Source organism: Symphalangus syndactylus, chromosome 3 (assembly GCF_028878055.3).
Source record: "Symphalangus syndactylus isolate Jambi chromosome 3, NHGRI_mSymSyn1-v2.1_pri, whole genome shotgun sequence".
In the NCBI taxonomy this organism is placed as follows: domain Eukaryota; kingdom Metazoa; phylum Chordata; class Mammalia; order Primates; family Hylobatidae; genus Symphalangus; species Symphalangus syndactylus.
This window is the reverse complement of record NC_072425.2, coordinates 47,019,061-47,042,019: the sequence shown is the minus strand read 5'-3', so window position 1 is coordinate 47,042,019 and position 22,959 is coordinate 47,019,061. Positions and strand designations below refer to the sequence as shown.

The window sequence follows — 22,959 nt, the reverse complement described above, 5'->3', positions numbered from 1 at the left end:
AGCCTCCACAGCAGCTGGGACTATAGGTGTGCACCACTGCACTTGCCTAGTTTTTTTAATTTTTTGTAGAGATAGGGGTCTTGCTATGTTGAGAAGGCTGGTCCCCAACTTCTAGCCTCAAGCAATCCCCTCACCTTGGCCTTCCAAAGTGCTGGGATTATAGAATCACACTTCTTGACTATTCTCAAAATTATCAAAACTGTTCCACCTCCACCCTCAAAGGAGGTGGCCAAATCTATACAGATAGAACTTTACCTGTCCCTCTCTCAGGACTCTGAAAGAGCATTCTCTGCCCAGAGTCATGAGCAACCTGAAAGCAGAATTACACCCCACTTGTCTACCCCAAATGATCATCACAGAAACCAACACTTAGTAGGGACTCAATAAATGCTATTGAATGAAAGAAAACTTAAATCTGAATGAAAAGTTTGCCACAAGACACGTCACATGCTGGGACAAAAAGAGTTGGGAATCAAAAGAACTGGTCTGGCTCTACTAATAATGCATTATGGCCACTCATGGGCCCTCTCTGGATCTCAGGGATCCCATTAATTAAACTGAGAGAGGTGGAATAGGTATTCTCTGGCAGTCCGTTTCAGCTCTGATTTTGTGTAAGGCTGTAGGGTTAAGGGGAAAGAAAGATCACACCTTCTGCAGCCCACCCTCCCCTCTCCATGAAAAGCCAAAGCTACATTATGGTCATATTTGAGGATAGTCAGGGAACATTCTAAATAAATGGCATCTATGTAACTCCTGATTTAATCAGAAACAGACAAGCAACATTCTGAACAACCAGATCCTTCAGTCTGTGGAATACAGACTCACTCATGTGTGCACCAAGCCTTACAGTTGGCAAAGTGCTTCACCTCCTTTGTCTTATTTAAACCTCAGCACAGCCCTGTGAGGGCCCTACAATGGCAGAAGTCATCATCCTGCTTTACTGACCATGAAACTGAGGTCACAGGGATGAAGTGACTTACCCAGAGGCATACAGGGAAATAGTAGCAGAGCTGAGATGTGAACCCAGAACCGGGCTCCTGACCCCAAATTTAGCCTTCTTTCCTTTACACAGTTCACCTGTACACAGGCTGTGAGCAGGAGATGAACTCATTCAACCAAAGCCTGATTTGGAGGTTCACAAGTTTATCACCTGGGTGGAAAACTGCCCAGCACAATGGAGCATTTTAAAGTCAAATTTGGAGCAGAAAGAGTGCATGCAGTGATACCAGATGGGCTTCTGGCCATGGAGAGTCGGCTGTATGGGAGGCAAGAGGCCAAGCCTGGGCTGCAAGCCTCATATGCCACTCAATGCTGCAGCTGGAAGGATGGCCTACATGCAACCTCTGAATACGGAGATACTGAAAGACGGCCATGCCCATAGATATATACCCACTACCCAAGCTCCCTTCCCCATGCCTACCCCATTCCCCCAGCTGTCCTGGTTGTCTTAACCCTTCCCCTGGGACGCCCAGGACCAACCTGCAACTAAAAGGTTAAAGCCTGGCATTGCAGGCTTCCATTCTGATTGATCCAGGGCATATTCTGATTGCTCAATACCTCCTGCCCGGCGGAGTGTTAAATTTTTTTTTTAGTTATAGAAAAAAATGAATTTTATTAATTAAAACATTATATCTATGATACATCCTTACCAAACAGTAGGAAATTATAATTCCTGCAGCTAATATGAATTCTACTCAAGAACATGCTATTTCGGTTCTTTTGATGAAACTTTCTACCCTCAAAACTCTTCTTTCATCAATTAAAAAAAAAGGACTAATTTACATCAATCGTTATGCAATGGCTATTGCCATTTAATGGAGAAAGTGGCCACCATTTCCCCTGCATTACTTCTACCATATAATCAGTTCCTAATAACCTATTATTGTCCTCCCATAAAAATCTCTGCATCCTAATATCTTGGCCTGCTCATTTCATTGTTGGTAGAGCCTTTCTTTCCTATAACCTACAATGCCCTCTTGTCAGAAGAGCATCCTGAACACAATAAGTATGATGACTGACATTATAGTTTTACATTGTACTCTGCCCCTGCTCCAGGCTCTCTAATTCAGAAAATAGAATATTGTTAATATCACTCCATCAGGCTAGAAGAGACCTTGGGGAATGTCTTAGTGCTTCTCTATCATTTTGAGTTTGAAGATACTTTTTTAACAGCTACAAATTCCACAGTCCTTGCAACATACAAAGTAGATAGACTTTTCGGTAAACATTGACCGAGAAATTTTAATATATATATATTTTAATATATATATATATACAGGTTGAGTATCCCATATCCCAAATGCTTGGGAACAGAGTGCTTCAGATCTTGGATTTCGGGGGATTTTGGAATGTTTGCATGCACATAAAGAGATGTCTTGGGGACAAGACAGGTCTAAACACAAAATTTATTTATGTTTCATATATACCTTATAGACATAGTCCAAATATAATTTTATACAATATTTTTATAATTTTATGCATGAAATAATGTTTGTGTACATTGAGCCATCAGAAAGCAAAAGTGCCACTCTCCCAGCCACCCATGTGGACAATCTGGTTGTTTGGCATCACCATCATTCCTGACTCTGAATTTATATGCTACTGATTAGCCATCATTTTCTTATGCTAATTCACACCTAAGTACTTGATAGTAAAATATATGACATACCATTAATGCAGTAAAAAAAAAAATGTGTTCAGAGTAACTGAGCAGCACAGTAGCATCACCAGAATACCTGCATCGACTGTAAAACAACAGCAACAAATAACAGCAGACTTTCATTCCCCATCTACAATGCTGTTTTGATTAAAAAGTTACTGTACACTGTATATTTGGGGTGGGGAGTGAGAAGAATCATCAGAAGCAGTTGAGCTGGGCGTGATGGTTCATGCCTCTAATCTCAACACTTTGGAAGGCTGAGGTGGAAGGATCACTTGAGGCCAGGAACTAGAGACCAGCCTGGATAACATGGTGGGACCCTATCTCTACAAAAATAAAAGAAATGAAAATCTAAACAAAATTAGCCAGGCATGGTGGTTCATGCCTGTAATCCCAGCTACTTAGGAGGCCAAGGTGGAAGGATCGCTTGAGCCGAGGCCCTCAAGGCTGCAGTCTTCTATGATCGTCCCATTGCACTCCAGCCTGGGCAACAGAGCAAGACTCTATCTCAAAAACAAAAACAAAAAGGCCGGGCGCCGTGGCTCACGCCTGTAATCCCAGCAATTCGGGAGGCCGAGGCGGGCGGATCACGAGGTCAGGAGATCAAGACCATACTGGCTAACACGGTGAAACCCCGTCTCCACTAAAAATACAAAAAATTAGCCGGGCGAGGTGGCGGGCACCTGTAGTCCCAGCTACGCGGGAGGCTGAGGCAGGAGAATGGCGTGGCATGCAGTGAGCCGAGATCGCGCCACTGCACTCCAGCCTGGGTGAAAGAGCGAGACTCCGTCTCAGAAAAAAAAACAAAACACACAAACAGTTGAAGGATCAGGAAGAGGGTATGCTGAGGCCTAGATGGATTCATTGGTGAGTTCCACCAAATGTTTAATGAATAATTAACACTGATACTTCATAAATTATTCCAATAAAATAGAAGAGAAAGGAATACTTCACATCTCAATCTGTGAAGCCACTATTACCCTAATATTAAGAAGACGAAGACATCATGAGAAAATCATAGACCAATACATTTTATGAATATAATGTAAAATCTTCAAGAAAATGCTAGCAAACTGAATTCAACAACATATGAAAAGGATTATACACCATGCCCAAGTGATATTTATCTCAGAATGTAAGGTTGGTACAGCATATGAAAATCAATCAATATACTATGACATATTAATAGAATAAAGGACAAAAACTACATAATCATATCAATAGAGGCAGAAAATACATTTGATAAGATCCAACTCCATTTCATGATGCAAAAAAAAAAAAAAAATCTCAACAAAGTAGGCATAGGAGAGAATTTCCTCAATCTGAAAAAGGGAAGATATGAAAAACTCACTGCTAACATCACACTTAATGGTGAAAAAAACAAATGCTTTCCCTAAGATCAGGAACAGGAAAAGGATGTACATTCTCCCCACTTTTTTTTCAACTATTTTCTTAGATTTAGGGGGTACATGCGCAGGTTCATTACACGGGGAAATTGCACGTTGCTGAAGTTTAGTGTACAAATGATCCCATTACCCAGGTAGTCAGAATAGTACCCAACAGGTAGTTTTTCAACCTTTGCCCTGCTCCCACCCTATCTCCTCTAGTAGCCCCCAGTGTCTATTGTTCCCATCTTTATGTCCATGTGTATTCAATGTTTAGCTCGCACTTCTGAGTGAGAACATGTGGTACTTGGTTTTCTGTTCCTGCATTAATTCGCCTAGAATAATACCCTTCAGCTGCATCCATGTTGTTGCAAATAAAATGATTTCATTCTTTTTATGGCTGCATAGTATTCCATGGTATATGTATAGCACTTTTTTTTTAATCCAATCCATCATTGATGGGCATCTGGGTTGATTCCGTATCTTCACTATTATGCATACTGCTGCATTAAACATATGAGTGCATGTGTCTTTTTGGTAGACTGATTTATTTTCATTTGGGTATATACCCAGTAATGGGATTGCTGAATCAAATGGAAGTTCTGTTTTAGTTCTTTGAGAAACCTCCAACCTGCTTTTCACAGTGGCTGAACTAATTTACTTCCCCATCAACAGTATATAAATGTTCCCTTTTCTCCACAACTTTACCAGCATGTAATTTTTTGACTTTTTTAATAATAGCCATTCTGACTGGTATCTCATTGTGGTTTTTATTTGCATTTCTCTGACGATTAGTGATGATGAACATGCTTTCATATATTTGTTGGCCTCGTGTATGTCTTCTTTTGAGAAGTATCTGTTCATGTCCTTTGCCCATTTTTTAATGAGGTTGTTTTGGCTCATTGAATTGTTTTAGTTCCTTATAGATTCTGGATATTAGACCTTTCTCAGATGCATAGTTTGCAAATATTTTCTCCCATTTTGTAGGTTATCTGTTTACTCTGTTGATAGTTTCTTTTGCTGTACAGAAGCTCTTTAGTTTAATTTGGTTCCACTTGTCAATTTTTGGTTTTGTTGCAATTGCTTTTGGGGACTTAGTTCTAAATTCTTTGCCAGGGCCAATGTCCAGAATGGTATTTCCAATGTTTTCTTCGGAGATTTTTATAGTTTTAGGTCTTACATTTAAGTCTTTGATCCATCTTGAGTTAATTTCTGTATATGGTAAAAGGTAGGGATCCAGTTTCATTCTTCTGCGTATGGCTAGCCAGTTATCTCAGCACCATTTATTGAATAGGGAATCTTTTCCCCACTGCTTGTTATTGTTGACTTTGTTGAAGATCCAATGTTTGTAGGTGTGTGGCTTTATTTCTGTGTTCTCTGTCCTGTTCCATTGGTCTGTGTGTCTGTTTTTGTAGCAGTACCATGCTCTTTTGGTTACTGTAGCCTTGTAGTATAGTTTGAAATTGGGTAGTGTGATACCTATGGCTTTGTTCTTTTTATGTAGGATTGCTTTGGCTATTCAGGTTCTTTTTGGTTCCATATACATTTTAGAATGATTTTTTCTAATTTTATGAAAAATTACGTTGGTAGTTTGATAGGAATAGTGTTGAATGTGTAGCTTGCTTTCGGCAGTATGGCCATTTTAATGATATTAATTCTTCCAATCCATGAGCATGGGATATCTTTCCATTTGTTTGTGTCATCTATGATTTCTTTTAGCAATGTTTTATAGTTCTCCTTGTAGAGATCTTTCACCTTCTTGGTTAGATACATCTAACTTTGTGAGTGTGGCTATTGTAAGTGGAGTTGCATTCTTGGTTTGGTGGTTAGCTTGAACACTATTGGCATATAGAAATGCTAATGATTTTTGTATACTCATTTTTTAAAATAATTTTTTAAGAGATGAGATCTCATTATGTTGCCCAGTCTGGTCTTGAACTCCTGAGCTCAAGTGATGCTGCCACCTTTGCCTCCCAAAGTGCTGAGATTACAAGCATGAGCCACCATACCCGACCCTGATTTTTATATGTTGATTTTGTATCCTGAAGCTTTACTGAAGTCATTTATCAGCTCTAGGAGCCTTTTGGTGGAGTCTTTCTTTAGGGTTTTCTAGGTGTAGAATCATATCATCAGTAAAGAGAAATCATTTGACTTTTTTGTTTCCTGTTTGGATGCCTTTTATTTCTTTCTATTGCCTGATTGCCCGGGCTAGGACTTCCAGTACAACGTTGAATAGGAGTGATGACTCTCCCCACTCCTATTTAACATCATATTGAAGGTTCTAGCCAGAGCAATTAAGCAAGAAAAGCAGTTACAAGGCATCCATATTGGAAAGAAACAAGTAAACCTACCTGTATTTGCAGATGACCTGATGATCACCTCTATTAGCAGACGACCTACAAAGAAAATCCTAATGAATACACACACACACACACAATTAGAACTAATAAACAAGTCCAATAAAATTGAAGGATACAAGCCAATATACAAAAATCAAGTGTATTTCTATATGCTAACAATGAAAAATTAAAATGAAATTAAGAAAATAATCCCATTTACAATAGCATCAAAAAGAATAAAACATTAAAAATAAATTTAACAAAATAATTGCAAGGCTTGCCTACTTAAAACTATAAAACGTAGTTGAAAGAAATTAAAGAAAACCTAAATAAATGGAAAGACATCCCATGTTTATGGATCAGAAGACATAATATTATTATGATGGCAATACTGCACAAACTAACCTACAAATCCAACATAATCCCTATCAAAATCTGTTCGTTTTATAGAAATTGATAGGCTGATCCTAAAATGTATATGAGAACGGAAAGGACATAGAATAACCTAAACTATCAAAAAAAATAAGAACAGGCCGGGCCTGGTGGCTCATGCCTGTAATCCCAGCACCTTGGGAGGCCGAGGTGGGTGGATCACCTGAGGTCAGGAGTTCAAGACCAGCCTGACCAACATGGAGAAACCCAATCTCTACTAAAAATACAAAATTAGCCAGGTATCGTGGTGCATGCCTATAATCCCAGCTACTTGGTAGGCTGAGCCAGGAGACTCTCTTGAACCCAGGAGGCAGAGGTTGTGGTGAGCCGAGATCATGCCATTGCACTCCAGCCTGGGCAACAAGAGCAAAGCTCCATCAAAAAAAAAAAAAAAAAGAATAAAATTGAAAGACCCACACTTCCTGATTTCAAACTGACTACAACGACAGTAATCAAGGCAGTGTGATACTGGCATAATGCTAGACATATAGATCTAGAGGGAAATTTATAGCTATTAGTGCCTGTATTACAAAAGAAGAAAACATTATATTTTGCATTTCTCAAAACCCATAGAACTACACAACACAGAATGAACCCTAATGTAAACTATGGATGTTAGTTAATAATAATGTATCAACATTGGCTTATCAGTTGTAACAAATGTACCACTCTAATGCAAGATGTTCATAACTCAATAAAATGCTAGCAAACTTAATCCAACAATATACAAAAAGGATTATACACCATGACCAAGTGGTATTTATCCCAGGAATGTAAGGTTGATACTGCATATGAAAATCATTAATGGAATAAAATTCAAAGTCCAGAAATAGACCCTTGTATTTATGATCAAGAGATTTTTGATGAGGATGCCAAGACCATTCAATGGGGGAAAAAATAGTCTTTTCAACAAATGATGCCGAGACAACTAGATACCATCCGCGCACCACCCCCAAAAAAAGAAGCTAGACTATGACCTCACATTATATACAAAAATTAGCTCAAAATGGATTACAGACTTAAATCTAAGAGCAAAACTATGAAACTCCTAGAAGAAAATCTAGGAGTAAACCTTCGTGACCTTAGATTAAGGGATGGTTTCTTAGATATTATTACAAAAGCACAAGCAACAAAAGAAAGCTATATTGAACTGCATCAAAATTTAAAATTTTCTGCTTCAAAGGACACCATAATACAACCCACAGAATGGGAGAAAAGATTTGCAACTCATATATCTGAAAAGGGACTTGTACCTAGAATATGTAAAGAATTCTTACAACTCAACAGTAAAACAAGTAACCCAATTTAAAAATAGGCAAAGAATTTCAAAGACATTTCCTGAAGCAGATATACAAATGGATGATAAGCATATGAAAATATGCTTGACATCATTAGTCATTAAAGAAATGCAAATCAAAACCACAATTGGTTACCACCTAACACCCACTTGGATGGCTAAAAATCAAACTGACAGAGAATAACAAGTACTGGATAGGATCTAGAGAAATTAGAATCACTGGGAAGGATGTAAAATGGTGGAGCTGCTGTGGAAAGCAGTCTGGTAATTCTTCAAAATGTCAAACAGTTAGCCAGCAATCCCACTCCTAGGTATATATCCAAGAAAACTGGAAACATGTCCATACAAAATCCTGTACACAAATGTTCATAACATTAATCATAATAACCAAAAAGTGGAACAATGCAAATGTCCATCAACTGAAGGATGGATTAAAAAAAAATTTCATATAGACACAAGGGAATATTATTATGAAATATTATTCAATGATAAAAAGGAATGAAGTAGCGATACATGCTATGATATAGGTGAACCTTAAAAATTATGCTAAGTAAAAGAGTCAGCCACAAAAGGCCACATATTGTATATTTCCACTTGTATTTAATGTCCAGAATAGGCAAATCCATAGAGTAGATTAGCGGTTGCCAGGGGCTAGGGAGAAGAAATGAGGAGTGACTGCTAATAGGTATAGGGTTTCTTTTGGGGTAATGAAAATCTTCTGGAATTAGATAGTGGTGATGGTTGTGTAAGTCTGTGATTGTGTTAAAACCCAATAAATAGTATACTTTAAAATAGTGAATTTTATTATATGCAAAATATATCTCAATAAAGCTGGATTTTTTTAAAAGGTCATTATAGCAAACCAGGCAAGAGATTGTTGTAGCTTAAACCAGGATAATGGCAATGAAAATGAATAGAAATAAACAAACTGAAAGAATTTCAGGGAGTAGGAAAGATAGAACTTCAGACTTAATTGGCTATGGAGGGAGGATGAGAGTGATGTGTTCCAGATAAATTAAGAAGCTAAATAATTTAAAATCATGGAACACAAACATTTGTAGGAAATATGCATATAAAAAGTTTAGAAGGAAAAATACAAAAATGGTAATAATAGCTATGTTATAGTAAGAGAAATTAAATAACTTTTTAAAATCTCATTTTCCAAAATTTCTATAATGTGACTGACTATATTGCTTTTGTGTTTAAAAATAGTTTTTGGCCAGGTGCGGTGGCTCACACCTGTAATCCCAACACTTTGGGAGGCTGAGGTGGGTGGATCACCTGAGGTCAGGTGTTCAAGACCAGCCTGGCCAACATGGTGAAACCCCATCTCTACTAAAAATACAAAAAGTTAGCTAGGCGTGGTGGTGCCCGCCTGTAGTCCCAGCTACTCGGGAGGCTGAGGCAGAAGAATCAGTTGAACCCAGGAGGCGGAGGTTGCAGTGGGCCAAGATTGCGCCACTAAACTCCAGCCTGGCAACAGAGCGAGATTCCATCAAAAAAAAAAAAAAAAAAAGAACGAGATCATATCTTTTGTGGGAACATGGATGGAGCTAGAGGCTATTACCCTTAGCAAACTAATGCAGGAACAGAAATTCAAATACTGCATATTCTCACTTATCAGTGGGAGCTAAATTATGAGAATTCGTGGACACAAAGAAGGAAATAACAGAAACTTGAGCCTACTTGAGGGTGGAGGGTGGGAGCAGGAAGAGGGGCAGAAAAGACAGCTATTGAGTACTGAACTTAATACCTGGGTGATGAAATAATCTGTACAACAAACCCCCATGGTACAAGTTTACATATGTAACAAACCTTCACATGTACCCCTGAAAGTTAAAAATAAATAAATAAATAGAAAAAAATTAACCATACTTTCAAAAGGAGTAATCTCTATTGAAAAAAAATTTTTTAAATAAATAAAATAGAAATAAATTTAAACATACAACTACCGTATAACTCAAACATTCCTCTCCTAGGTATTTACCCAAGAGAAATGAAAACATATGTCCACACAAAGACTTATATTCAAATATTCATAGCAGCCTTATTTGTAATAGCCAAAAATGGAAACAACCCAAATGTCCATCAATACGTGAATGGATAAACAAATTGTGATGTACCCATATAATGCATACTATTTAGCAATATAAAGGAATAGACTATTAACACCACAACATGGATGAATGTCAAAATAGTGTACACTACATTATTTCATTTATATAAAATTCTATAAAATGCAACCTAATCTATAGTGATAAAGTAGTTCAGTGATTGCTTATGGGTAGTGGGAGTGGGGGATAATTTGGTCACAAAACAACAGAAGGAAACTTTTAGGGGTGATAAATATGTTAATTATCTTGATTGTAGTGAGTCACAAGATACCTTTGGAGACAACTTAGTAACACTATATTAACCATAAAAAATTTGTGGCCCCATAAATCTTGTTCTTGGGAATTTGTCTTAAGGATATTTCAAAAAAATATAAAAAGCTTTTTATACAAACACATTCATAGTAACTTCACCTACACCAAAGATACTGGAAATTACCTAAGTGCCTAGCTACTGTGAAAGGGTTAGATCAACACTAGACCATTTCCTTCACAATTACAGATGAAAAACAAGAAGTGAGCAGCATTTAGCTATGTTTATAAAATAATGCAAATGCACTTTGTAAAAAACTACAGAGTTGTACTTATGCTATGGTTACACTTATGTAAACATGCATACTTATGCATAAGAACACAAAGGGAAGAAAAACAGAACAGAAAATTCTAGTAGATGAATGATAGGTAATTGGCATGTGGGTGACTTTTTCTTCCTGATTTGTCTCCTGTAACATTACAATGTTTTCATAACAGTTTTTAAAATGTCTTCTTGTTGGTTTTGGCTGAGGCTCCCAACCCAGTGATTATTCCGTGCCTTGAGTCTGTCAGCTCCCAGCATTAGCACCTCAGTGTGGTCAGCCACAAGCCCAATCAGCCTGCCTTCCTCTGTGTCTTCCTCTAAGTCAGGAGTGTCCAGTCTTTTGGCTTCCCTAGGCCACATTGGAAGAAAAAGAATTGTCTCAGGCCACACATAAAATACACTAAAACTAACAATAGCTGGTGAACTAAAAAACAAAAAAAAAAAAGAAAGAAAGAAATCTCAAAATGTTCTAAGACAGTTTAAGAACTTGTGTTGGGCAGCATTCGAAGATGTCCTGGGCCGCATGAGGTCCGCAGTCCGCAGGTTGGACGAGCTTGCTCTAAGTCATTGATAAAATGCTGGACAGGCTTAGGGTATGATGTAAAAAGGATGCCCCCTTTTCTTCTCTTGGTGGAAATCATCTGTCACTGTTTAACTCTTTAGGTTATTTCAATCCTAATAAATGACAAATTCTAGAAACCCACTTCACAAGGAAGGGGTACTAGAAGGTGGATTAACAAAGTGAACCCGAGGAACAAGTGGAACTGCTTGCCTGTGCTTGGATAGTCTTGTTCATTCACTGGGTAAAGCTGATGTCAATCATCTCTGGCCAGCAAATGCCCCAACTTTCAGAGGCAGCTCCACAAATCAGAGATGAGAATATAGTAGGAAGTCTATGAGAGGGTTAAAACTTTGAAAACAGAAGTGACAGAAGCCTGCACAGGCTTTCAGAGAGCATTAATATGATTCTTTCCATAGCTGGGCCCCTGCTTTGCCTAAAATAGTCTTGTAGGGCAGAGCCCGAGTGGTCAGAGAGCTACTGGAACACCAACCCCACAAGGCAGCTGATAGCCTTTCCCAAGCGTTATCAACTCCACCTTCTGGCCATTTCAGAAGCGATCTTTCCTCTCCTTCCTTTCACTTCTTTCCATCCCCACAACCTTTACACACATCCAGGGCTTCACCACTGTGTTAGTCCACTGACCCAGAGCCCTGTTCCAGCAGTATGTTTGGTCCTACCACCTATGGACAGTTTGGCCTGGCCAGGGCTCAGGGAAGGCAGGGAGTGCCACACACCAGCCACCCAAGGTGAGGCTCCCTACAGGGACCTGAGCAGCTGTTCCTCACCTTTTCATACTCCTGGATTACATTTAAACCCACATCAGGAGGGCAAGTTCAGCTCTCCTGGCCAGCCCCAGGGTTCCCTAGAGTCCTACCCTAGTGGCTCATAGACATGGTGACCATGCGGATGGCTTCAGGACCGAAGAAAATGCCCCTGAACCTATAGAAGCTGGGCACCAGCTCAGTGCTGAATCTTTCCCCAACCCTCCTGCCAAAAGTTGGGCTACATCTGCCCAGGCAAAGGCCAGGGCTGCATGCACATGCAAGACCCTAAGTTTCCAGGACACCAGGGAGAAATGTTACTCCTGTGAGACCCTCAGACCCCAGCCCAGTAGGGCCAAGTTAGCCAAACTCTCCCTCAGAGCTTCTTATTTCTAGACCCCAGGATCATCCCAGGGTCCCCAGTACCTGAACCTAGGGTAGAAGATGGTGCTCTGAGTCTGAATCTCCCCTCCTGCCTGCTTATCACCTGCAAGACCCCTGCTTCTGGGCTGCTTTGCAGTTGCCCACCTGTCTAGATGGCCTACCTTTCCATTACCATGCCTTCCAGATCCAGTGCTCTGCCAGTTCTCCTGGATATGCTCCCAATGCCCAGTTAGTGACAGGCCTGAGACTAGCCCCTGGGTCTCCTGATACATTAGTGTATTTAATATGCACAAAGTGGTTACAACAGTGTGTGTTCATGGAAGAGTTATGTATGTCTGAGTTAATATTACTAACTTTCACAACTCTGTTACATTACTATTTATCCCCATTTTATAGATGGACAGGTTGAGGCTGAGTGGATAAGTGACTGGCCCAAGGTTGCACAGCTTGGAAGAGGCAGAGACAGGAACAGACCCAAGACTGGATGACTGAGTAACAGGCTTTCACAGGAGGGTCACATTGTGACAGAAGACTTGGTGGGGGGCAGTGTCCTCAGATGCTGGGAAAGAGAAGACCAAGGGAGAGTGGAAAGGAGCTGCATTGTGTAGGGAGGGGGTCTTGAATAACAGGCCCAGGAAAGAGCACTTGATCTTGCAGGAGAGTGATGGGAAGCATTGAGGGTTTATGCAGACCCAGCAGGAACGCCCGCTGGGAGCGGACTGTTTAGAGCCTTGGACATGTGGAGAAAGCTGATGCCGCATAACCCTGTGTGCCTCTCCTCCCTGGGTCAGGCTCTGCCGAGCAGAGGAAGCTTTTGGACAGAAAGGTGGAAAATCTGACTCCCACGGGCTCCAGGGTCCTCCTGGGTGGATGTCCCTCTGTCCTGTCTTGCCACTCTCTGTGCCATCCTCCAGGACAGAAGAGGCTCGTATGGGCAACTGGAACTCGGCTGGAGTGTGCAGCTGGCCCCCTCACTTCCAGCCCGTGGGCTGCCGCTGGGGTGACTCCCGGGAGATGCGCCTAGAGAGGCAGGACACGTGCACGCATATTCGTAGCAGAGGCAGAAAGACGGACGGCGAAACCAAGAGAGACCCGCACTCCAGGCCTAGGGGGGAAAAAAAAGCCAGAGGGGGAGTGGGGAAGAGGCCGGGGGAGTGGGGAAGAGGCCAGAGGAGAGCTGGCTGCTCTCCCGTGTTGAGGTTCAACTGTCTTCCAGCTCCCCGCGCCGCCTCCTCGCCGTGCCACCGCCCACCTCATGCTTCGGGCGCCCAGCAGCCAAGCAACCGCGTTGGGTTGTAGGGGGAGGCAATCAGCCCTGTTGCCCCTCCTCAGGCGGCCGGACTGAGCTGCGGGATGGGATCCCTACAGAGACTGGCCTGGGGAAGGGGAAAAAATCACTGCCTCTTCCTGTGCCTTTAGTGGTTGAACTAGAATGCAGGCTAGCTCATTTCCCTTTTGAAGGGGGAAGAGGAGTAATCATCGGCTCTTTTGAGATTGTCTTGCAAACCATGGACTCTCTCCCCAGAAATGAACACCCACAATCTGGTGTGCAAATTTCAGGTTTCCAAGTGTTCAAAAGCCGCGCACAGATTTCGGAACCAGACCAAGAATCCTGGACTCTAGACGTTGGCTGGGGGCCGATCCTGCGCCCAGGGTCTCAGAATCTAACTGAAATGCGCCTGCGGGCCGCCACCTTCGCCCCGGGCCACGGCTTTGCCGGGAATGCCCGCCGCCACAGCTGAACTCCCGCCCGCCCGCCTGGGTCGGATCAGACGCGGGTAGTGGCCTGCGCTTCTTGGTCCTCGGGTCTGGAACGCAGGGAAAGCGCGTGGAGCCAACCTAGAGCGGGAGCAGGGTCTAGCTTGACTCTGTCCCCGATTCGTTGTGCGCAGTGGGACAAGTCCGCGCCGTCCGGAGCCGACTTCCCCTTCTCGTTGCGGCTGCAAAGCTGCTGGACCTCCATGCCGGCTCCTGCGCTCCCCGCTGCTCTGAGAACACTGAGTGTCCGGGCCCGCGCAGACTGGGTCGGGAGAGGGCTCTGTGGGAGGGCTTGTAGGGAGCGGGGTAGGAAAGGCTAGGTGCTTCTTACCTACGTAAGAAACGTTGGTGGCGGGATCCAAGCAAACGGGGAGGTGGGAAGCAGAAGGTTCCCCTTCCTGGGCCCCGGTTCCTCCATCCTGTCCCCTGGGTGACAATGATTCGCTGTTCATAGTGTTACAGTGGACCAACTTAAAGGGAGAGAGCGCTTGCGGAGCTCTGGGAAGCCGAAAGGGTCCACGCCAGCGGGAGCCACGGAGACTCAAAATCCCCCGCTAGACCGCAGAAAATGTTACACTTTAATCAACCGCTACTTCTTCCGTGGGGAGGGGCAGTGGGTGGGGGTGTGCGCATCTCATGGCGGCCTGTGAGTGGAACAGGCTAGAATTATCCCCAGCGTCTTTTTTCCATGTCCAAGTTTCGCCTTAAAACAATTTAAAAGAGGAAGAACACGACCGCGCATCTGTAAGGCGCTCCACTTTATCACCTTGACTCGGTGGAAGAGAAAGCACAGATATGGGATATCCCCACACACACACTTCACAGATAGAGAAACTGAGGCCTAAGAAGGGCAGCGGATGGTTTAAAGTCGCTGGGTGGGTCTTGAGCAAGCTTGGGTGGAAGCCCTCACAACACTGGTGCTGCCTTAGATGGATGTCTTCTGTGGTCAGCAGGGTGAGTGTGACTTGGGGGCCCCCTTTTGTGACAGTGTCTTGCTCTGATGCTCTCTAGGGCCATACAGCCCACTGATCCAGACAGAATGCACTGGAGTAACCTAAACAGAGGTCACTGTGATGCTGCTGTAAGGAGATCCTTGGATCAGATTTGCAAGTGTGGAGGCCTGGAGTTTTGTTGTTCAGTAAAAAGGGCAGCCCAGGCCAAAGAATTAAGTACAAGTAAGGCTCTGAGAACTCAGGAAAAGGCAGAGAGGCTTTGGGGCCAAAGAGTAAGAGCCCAAAGACCTGAGTTTCCTTCTCAGCCCAAGGCTTTTCTCTCTACAAGTCCCTTCCACAATCCAGGCCCAGTCTCCTTCTAGCTCGAATTTCCATAATTTCCTTAAATAGAAGAACTGGTTACCTCTGCGTCTGCGTGCAGGGGAATCTCCGTCAAGGAATCTGGAGGAATTTTCCTTGACTCCTTGGACCCCTCTCGTTTTTATTTACAAAGTCGCCAATTCAAAACTGGGGAAAGCAGCTGTTGCAGAAGAACATCTTCTACAGATTCCCAATAGCACCCCCAGCCCCCTATGCACATAAAATGGCCTGCTGCAGGCCGGCTTCTCCAGGGGTGCTGGGAATACTTGAAGGGCTGAAGACCAGTGGGAAATAGAAATCACTGGCCCGCCCACATCAACATCAATCCACCCCTGCTGGATTGGGAGAATGATTTCCAAGGGTCTGGAACCTGCCCTTCCTAACTTCCAGATGATTCATAAACGTTAAGGAGCACTGTGCCAGAGGAGAGGGGAGGACTTCGCCATGACCATGCTCCTTCTCAAGCAACTGAGAAGGAAGCAATGGGAAGAGATAGGAAATGCCCCGAGGAGATTTTTGTGTACGGTTTTGATCCAAACGGGTAAACTTGTGACCTATGTACTCACCAAATCATTTAATGTGAACTTACCGTGGACTCACAGAATCTTCAAATGCATTATTCGAATAGAACATTTATGAAATAGAAATTTACGGGTCCTTTGTTTGCGAAAATCTTAGAATCATGATCCTGGAAATTCTAATCTCATGATGCTAGGTATTTGGTCTCGGCCACAGGAGTAGCTTGATATTGACGAAGTTTGAGAAAACAATCAGAATTCTAGAAGAATGAGGTCACAGACACAAGACATTGAAGATCAGAAAATCCTGAGACAAGAAGGCTTTTAGCCATAGTCGTTGCAGCTTAAAAGTAGAGGATCATAAAGTCATGGGACTAATCATTAAAGCATATAATCACAAACATTAGAAGAATTATTGGAATCAGATTATTTGAGCTACAGAATAGCAGATCCAGCACTAACATTTTAGAATTAAGGAAGGAGAGAACTGTGGATTTACAGGATTCAAATTCTTCCAATCAGACATTCCTACACAGGAATTCAAATTAAATAATATATAACTTAGAGTGGAAAAAATAAAAAGCTGGAGAAGTGGCAGCTTCAAGAGTGGCATCATATTTTCAGGCAAAAAATCTTAGTGTCCCCGTTTTTTGTTTGTTTTGTTTTGTTTTTAAGAGACCGGGTCTCCCTCTGCTGCGCAGGCTGGAGTGCTGTGGCTACTCACAGGCACAATGATTGTGCACTACAGCCTGGAACTCCTGGGCTCAAGCGATCTTCCTGCCTTAACCTCCAGTAGTTGGGATTACAGGCTCCCGCCACCGTGCCTGGTTTAGTCCCAGTACCTTAATACATAGGTTTTTAGACTTTGACTAGAAGCTTAAGCCAAAGGAATATAAGCATTGTCAAAGTTAGACTCCCAGTCTTGGAATCTTAGAATTACAGGATCGCAGGATCGCATTCTCTAGATTTATGGAATCACGTTAGGACAACGGTCGTCCAGAATTTAAAATCTGGATATCTGAATCCCAGAATCTTGAAAGTTACTGAGAGCCACGAAATCCCATATTAAAAGGTGCCTATAATATAATCCAGTTAAAAATTTTAAAATTTCAAGTTTTTCCTCCTTTGTAAAAACGAAACAGGACGAAATCTGGGTTTTTGCTTCTTCATTACTTGGGAAGAAGGAAACCAGGAGTTTTGTTTAGCGAGTGTAAAGCCCCTCTCCGTTCGACCAACCCTCTGCCGCGGAAGGTTGTCAAGCAAAGGCTTTGAGCGTTTCCACACACCGGATCGACTGAGCGAGGATCTGGGCTTTGCCTCGCTCTTCCGAAGGCAGCTGCCCAACGCTTGGCCGGGCTAAGCCTGCCCTCAGCTCATCGCCACGAAGAACGCGACTAAAACCCTGGAAGTCGTGCCACCCGTTACCGGCCAGAACCCTCCTCTTGGGATCACCCACACTCGCCTGGCACCACCCTCCGCGCGGCTCTGCACCCACAGCCCCGGCCCCGGAAAGCTGCGTCCGGGCTCGAGCCATCGGAACCCGCGCCAAGGCCCGGAATCCTACGGGTAGCAGGGGCCTCGGAGATCAGCACACGCCCTCCAGCTGATATTTAGCAGAGTAGAACACTGAGGCCCTGTGAGGGGACAAGGACAGGCCCTGGATCTCCCAGTGAATGGCCAGGGAACGAACCCGGGCCAGAGGGGCCGCGCCGCGAGGATCTCAGGTTAGGACCAAGTCCCGGCTCAGGGACAGCAGGAAAGGAACTCAGAAATTGCACACCCATAAAGCAAACGTGTCCCGACTGCCCGCCCCTTCCCCCGGAGACGCGCCCACCCGGCGACAGCTCTCTTCCCACTCCCTCATCACCCGCAGCCCTCACTCCCCGCTGCGGGAAGGGGCTGCTTGGCTGCCTCTGGGGGTCTTCAGAGCTACTCTGGTCCCGGGGGATTGGAGGAGGAGGTTACCTATCCTGCGTCGTCTTTAATCCTTGCACCACTATCCATCAAATAGAGACAGATCCTGGGCCTCTCAAAGACGGATGATTGGGGGTGGGGATTGGCCTATCCCTAAATATCTACCACGCAAGGACTCTTGAGAGATCCAGACTCCGGTACAGTCGAGGGACCTGGGGCCCAAAAAGGGAAAGTGGCTACCTCTACCACATAGCTGGGAAGCGCAGTCCTAAAGGATACGCAGGTTGGAGACTGCGCTAAGCGGAGAAGTCGCAGTGGGGCCATGGCAAGTGACCTTCTCTTTCGGGCCTAAGAATACTCATTCTTAGATGGGGGGACTGGAGTGCCAAGTGGCTGTGGCAGCCACGAATGGGGTTTGGAAACCATCCTGAAAGGCCCTGGGAGCCGGTCTCCCGGAATTTCTCCCTCCGCGTTCCCACAAAAACCAAGCTCCCTCTCGGCCAATTCTCACCCTCTCAGGACAAAAAAGTGAGATGAGCCCGTCCTTTCACCTGCGAGTCCCAGGCCTTGGCAGAGGCCTGAAAAGTCCGAAAACTCCGAGTTCAGGCGCTGAGGTCTCCCCAGCCGATTCCTGAACTCTCCGGGCCTCAGTCGATCGGGGCGCGGAAGGGGGCCGACCCGGGGGATCTCCAAGCGCCCTCCCCGCCCTGACGTTGTGGGGCTCCTACCGCGCCGCCACAGCTGCTCCTACCTGGGGAGGTGCGCCTGGGCCCCGGGGGGCGGGCAGTCGGGGGGCGGGCAGGGAACCGGTGCCGCCCCACGCTTCCTGGCGCCTTTAAGGAGGGGAAGCTGGCAGAGGGAGGAGCCGGTCCCGGAGTGCGCAGGGGAGCGCCTCGCCAGCGGTCCGCAGGGCTGGAGACCCACGCCGTGGAGAGGACCAGCCTCAGGTCGCCCCGCCTGGGCCCGCGCCCCGACCTCGCTGCCCCCGCCTCGCCTCTCTGCCCGTGGCGCTTACCGCCGCCTTGGCCTCGGGGGCAGGGCATGGGCGGCCCCGGCCAGATCGCCCAGCGCCTGTACTAACTGCCCTCGCTCTGGCCTTCGAGCCCGAAGCCTCTTCTGCGCGCACAACCTAGGTAGTAATCCTAAACCAGCGGGCACCACAGACCAGCTGCAGCCACCCCAACCCAGGGATCACTTCTGGACCCCTCGACCGCCCGGCACCAGCGCGCAAGGGACCCTTCAGCCGGCGACCAGAGTGGTCGCGAGGCCACCGCCGCTGCCCGCCTCGAGCTGCCCCACGCGGGCTGAGCCGTCGGCTGGCGGGTCACTCCCGAGCCTCTGTCTGCACCGCGCCAGCCCCAGACGACGGACGCCGAGCCTCCAGCGCGCGCTAGCCTGGGCCGCTGGGCTCTCGGGGCCAGCCCGCGACGATCCCCTGAGCTCTCCGCAGAGGAGCCGAGCGTCCGTTCCGGGGACGCCAGGCCCGCCCCCGCCCCCCGACAGCCGCGGGGATCCAGAGCCCGGGGGTGCGGGACGGCCGCGCCATGACTGCCGAGAGCGGGCCGCCGCCGCCGCAGCCAGAGGTGCTGGCTGCGGTGAAGGAAGAGCGCGGCGAGACCGCAGCAGGGGCCGGGGTCCCAGGGGAGGCCGCGGGCCGCGGGGCGGGCGGGCGGCGCCGCAAGCGCCCCCTGCAGCGCGGGAAGCCGCCCTACAGCTACATCGCGCTCATCGCCATGGCCATCGCGCACGCGCCCGAGCGCCGCCTCACGCTGGGCGGCATCTACAAGTTCATCACCGAGCGCTTCCCCTTCTACCGCGACAACCCCAAAAAGTGGCAGAACAGCATCCGCCACAACCTCACACTCAACGACTGCTTCCTCAAGATCCCGCGCGAGGCCGGCCGCCCGGGTAAGGGCAACTACTGGGCGCTCGACCCCAACGCGGAGGACATGTTCGAGAGCGGCAGCTTCCTGCGCCGCCGCAAGCGCTTCAAGCGCTCGGACCTCTCCACCTACCCGGCTTACATGCACGACGCGGCGGCCGCGGCAGCCGCCGCCGCTGCCGCGGCCGCCGCCATCTTCCCGGGCGCGGTGCCCGCCGCGCGCCCCCCCTACCCGGGCGCCGTCTATGCGGGCTACGCGCCGCCGTCGCTGGCCGCTCCGCCTCCAGTCTACTACCCCGCGGCGTCGCCCGGCCCTTGCCGCGTCTTCGGCCTGGTTCCTGAGCGGCCTCTCAGCCCAGAGCTGGGGCCCGCACCGTCGGGGCCCGGCGGCTCTTGCGCCTTTGCCTCCGCCGGCGCCCCAGCTACCACCACCGGCTACCAGCCCGCAGGCTGCACCGGGGCCCGGCCGGCCAACCCCTCGGCCTATGCGGCTGCCTACGCGGGCCCGGACGGCGCGTACCCGCAGGGCGCCGGCAGTGCGATCTTTGCCGCTGCTGGCCGCCTGGCGGGACCTGCTTCGCCCACCGCGGGCGGCAGCAGTGGCGGCGTGGAGACCACGGTGGACTTCTACGGGCGCACGTCGCCCGGCCAGTTCGGAGCGCTGGGGCCCTGCTACAACCCTGGCGGGCAGCTCGGAGGGGCCAGTGCAGGCGCCTACCATGCTCGCCATGCTGCCGCCTATCCCGGTGGGATAGATCGGTTCGTGTCCGCCATGTGAGCCGAGCGTAGGGACGAAAACTCATAGACACATCGGCTGTTCATACGTTCCCCGCAACCTGAGAACAGGAATGGAGAGAGGACTCAATTGGGACTCACGTGGAAAAGACAGAGCAGGCCACAGAGGCTCGGTCTGCCCGCGCACAGCGTAGGCACCCGGTGTACTCTGTAAATGGGTGGAGGTGGGGCTAGGCAGCTAGAGCCCTTGGACTGGCACAGGGACCCTCGATGGAGCGAAGCCCCCAAAGGGGATGCTTTCTGGCATTCTATCGGGGAGGGTCCTTGGCGGTAACCAGAGGGCAGCGTAGTGTCAACACCAGAGACCAGGATCCAGATTGTGGGGAATCAGTTTCAGCCTTCCATGTGCTGCCAGAAACTCGGGCTTTTTTACGCGGTTCGGCCTCTAGTGCCTTTAACTGCGTTACTACAGTAAAAGGCTCCGGTAGCGCCTTTATTCTTAAAGTGAGGAGGACAAATTTGCAAAAGAAATAGCCTTTTCTTCTTTTTTAAATTGGAGAAATCTCTGCTGTGGTTGACCTGGGCTGGTTTTCCCTGTCTCTGAGAACTTGAGACCTAGCTCCGAGTTGAACTGTGCCTCAGCACTCCAGTCCCATCACCTGAACCTTCAGTCTCCCCAATCTGTTACACCAGAGGGCTGCAGGACTCTATTCACCGCCCCCGGGTTATCATTCAGGGCCCCATCATCTTGGATGCTGCCCTGCGTATTTGGCAGCAATGGTGGGCCACCCAGGGCCTCTGAGTAGCCACCCAAAGCCTAGCCGCTGTTCTAGGGAACGGAAAAGAGTTCATGGCCAAGCGTCTAACCTAAAGTCCCAGGATTGGCTCCAGGCAGCAATTATATCCTAACTTATTGAACTTTTGAGCAGGATGTGCTGGTAATTTCATGGCTGTTACTGTCCAGTCATAAATCTGGTTTTCCATTATAAGGCAATTATAAATACATTCATTCATTTGTCCACTGTTTCTTGTCATCACGCAGCCCTGGACCCAATGGGTGAACTGAAGTTTAAGGAGATGTGAGGACTCAGGGACCCCGTTGGTGACACCTTTCAGTAGCTGAGGAGGGCTCTTCCATCCCCAGCACCCCCTGCTACACCTCAGCAGCCTTCCCCATGCAAAAAGGAAAGAGAAAAATTAAGTTGGGGCAGTCAGTAAAGTGAGCTTTAGAAAGAAATTGGAATTTTAACTTCATTTTGTATCTTGCTTAAGTAGCAGGCTCACTAAAATTAGAGAAAGTCCAATAACTCTCCCCCTTTCCCTTGAGAAATCTTTAAATTTCGATTCTGGAGCAAAAACTTTCAGCATTAAATATTTCAGAGGCTCCATTCACAGCTTTCAGATAAATAGGAGTGTTCAGATGGACTGTTTTAATAAAAATCTTTGAGCAAGTGAGTTATGGCAAGAGAAACTCAGCCTCTTTCTGTATAAACTTAATAGGGAAGGGCCGGGGTGTGAAAAAGAAGACTGTATGAAAACCATTGGTAATTTTTATTTTTTATTTTTGGGACTGTACTATCCTGTACAGGAAGACGTGTGAACTTGGTTCAGTCCAAATGGGGATTTGTATAAATCAGTGCTCTCCATTAGAAATATGGTGCAAGCCACATATGTAATTTTAAATTTTCTAGTAGCCACATTAATAAAGTAAAAAGAAACAGGTGAGGTTAATTTGAATGATAACCCAACGTATCAAAAATATTATGATTTCAACATATAATCAATGTAAAAATTGAGATGTTTTACTCTCCTTTCACATGAAAGCTTTACAATTTGGAGTGTGTTTTACACTTACAGCTTCTCTAAATGTGGACTAGTCACCTGCTAGGTCTTCAGTAGCAACACTGTATTGCGCAGTGCAGGTCTAGGTGCTGGCCCTTCCTGGCTTTGGTGGTGGTACCTGGAAGCACTTGAGGGCTGACCCTGCCACCCGTGGGCCCAAATTCCAGACCCAGCCTTGTGACCTTGGAAGAGTGCAGGTATTGGGCCGCCCTCCTCTCCCTAAGAATCCTTGCAAGTATGGAGTTCAAGTGTTCTCCTCCATTCAGCTAGACAAGCTGGCTGTCCCAGGTGCAGAGATCAGGATGACTTGCCTGGTTGGGAAGAATGGGAAAGTAAGAGTCCTCCACCCAGGAGTTTTGTTCTGGGCTGCGGAAGAGCCCAGGCGCAGGACTGGGGCTGGAGAAGGCTGGTTTTTGCACCTAGTTATGCCAGAGTTGAGCCTTTCCCTGTTTCCTAATTAGCAAGTCCAGTGCCTTGACAGCACCATTAA

At 46.5% G+C, this 22,959-nt stretch overlaps 1 protein-coding gene across 1 annotated transcript; it reads left to right on the top strand.

The window, feature by feature from the left end:
* The first annotated feature begins 18,872 nt into the window (after positions 1 to 18,872).
* Positions 18,873 to 22,358, top strand: FOXE1 (forkhead box E1). The gene has a single exon (XM_055271742.2). It carries the CDS (start codon positions 19,555 to 19,557, stop codon positions 20,668 to 20,670), a length of 1,116 nt encoding a protein of 371 aa, XP_055127717.1. The 5' UTR covers positions 18,873 to 19,554; the 3' UTR covers positions 20,671 to 22,358.
* Positions 22,359 to 22,959: the final 601 nt, after the last annotated feature.

Excerpts from the sequence above, each read along its gene's own strand:
- FOXE1 (XM_055271742.2), top strand. The coding sequence starts at position 19,555 with ATGACTGCCGAGAGCGGGCCGCCGCCGCCGCAGCCAGAGGTGCTGGCT.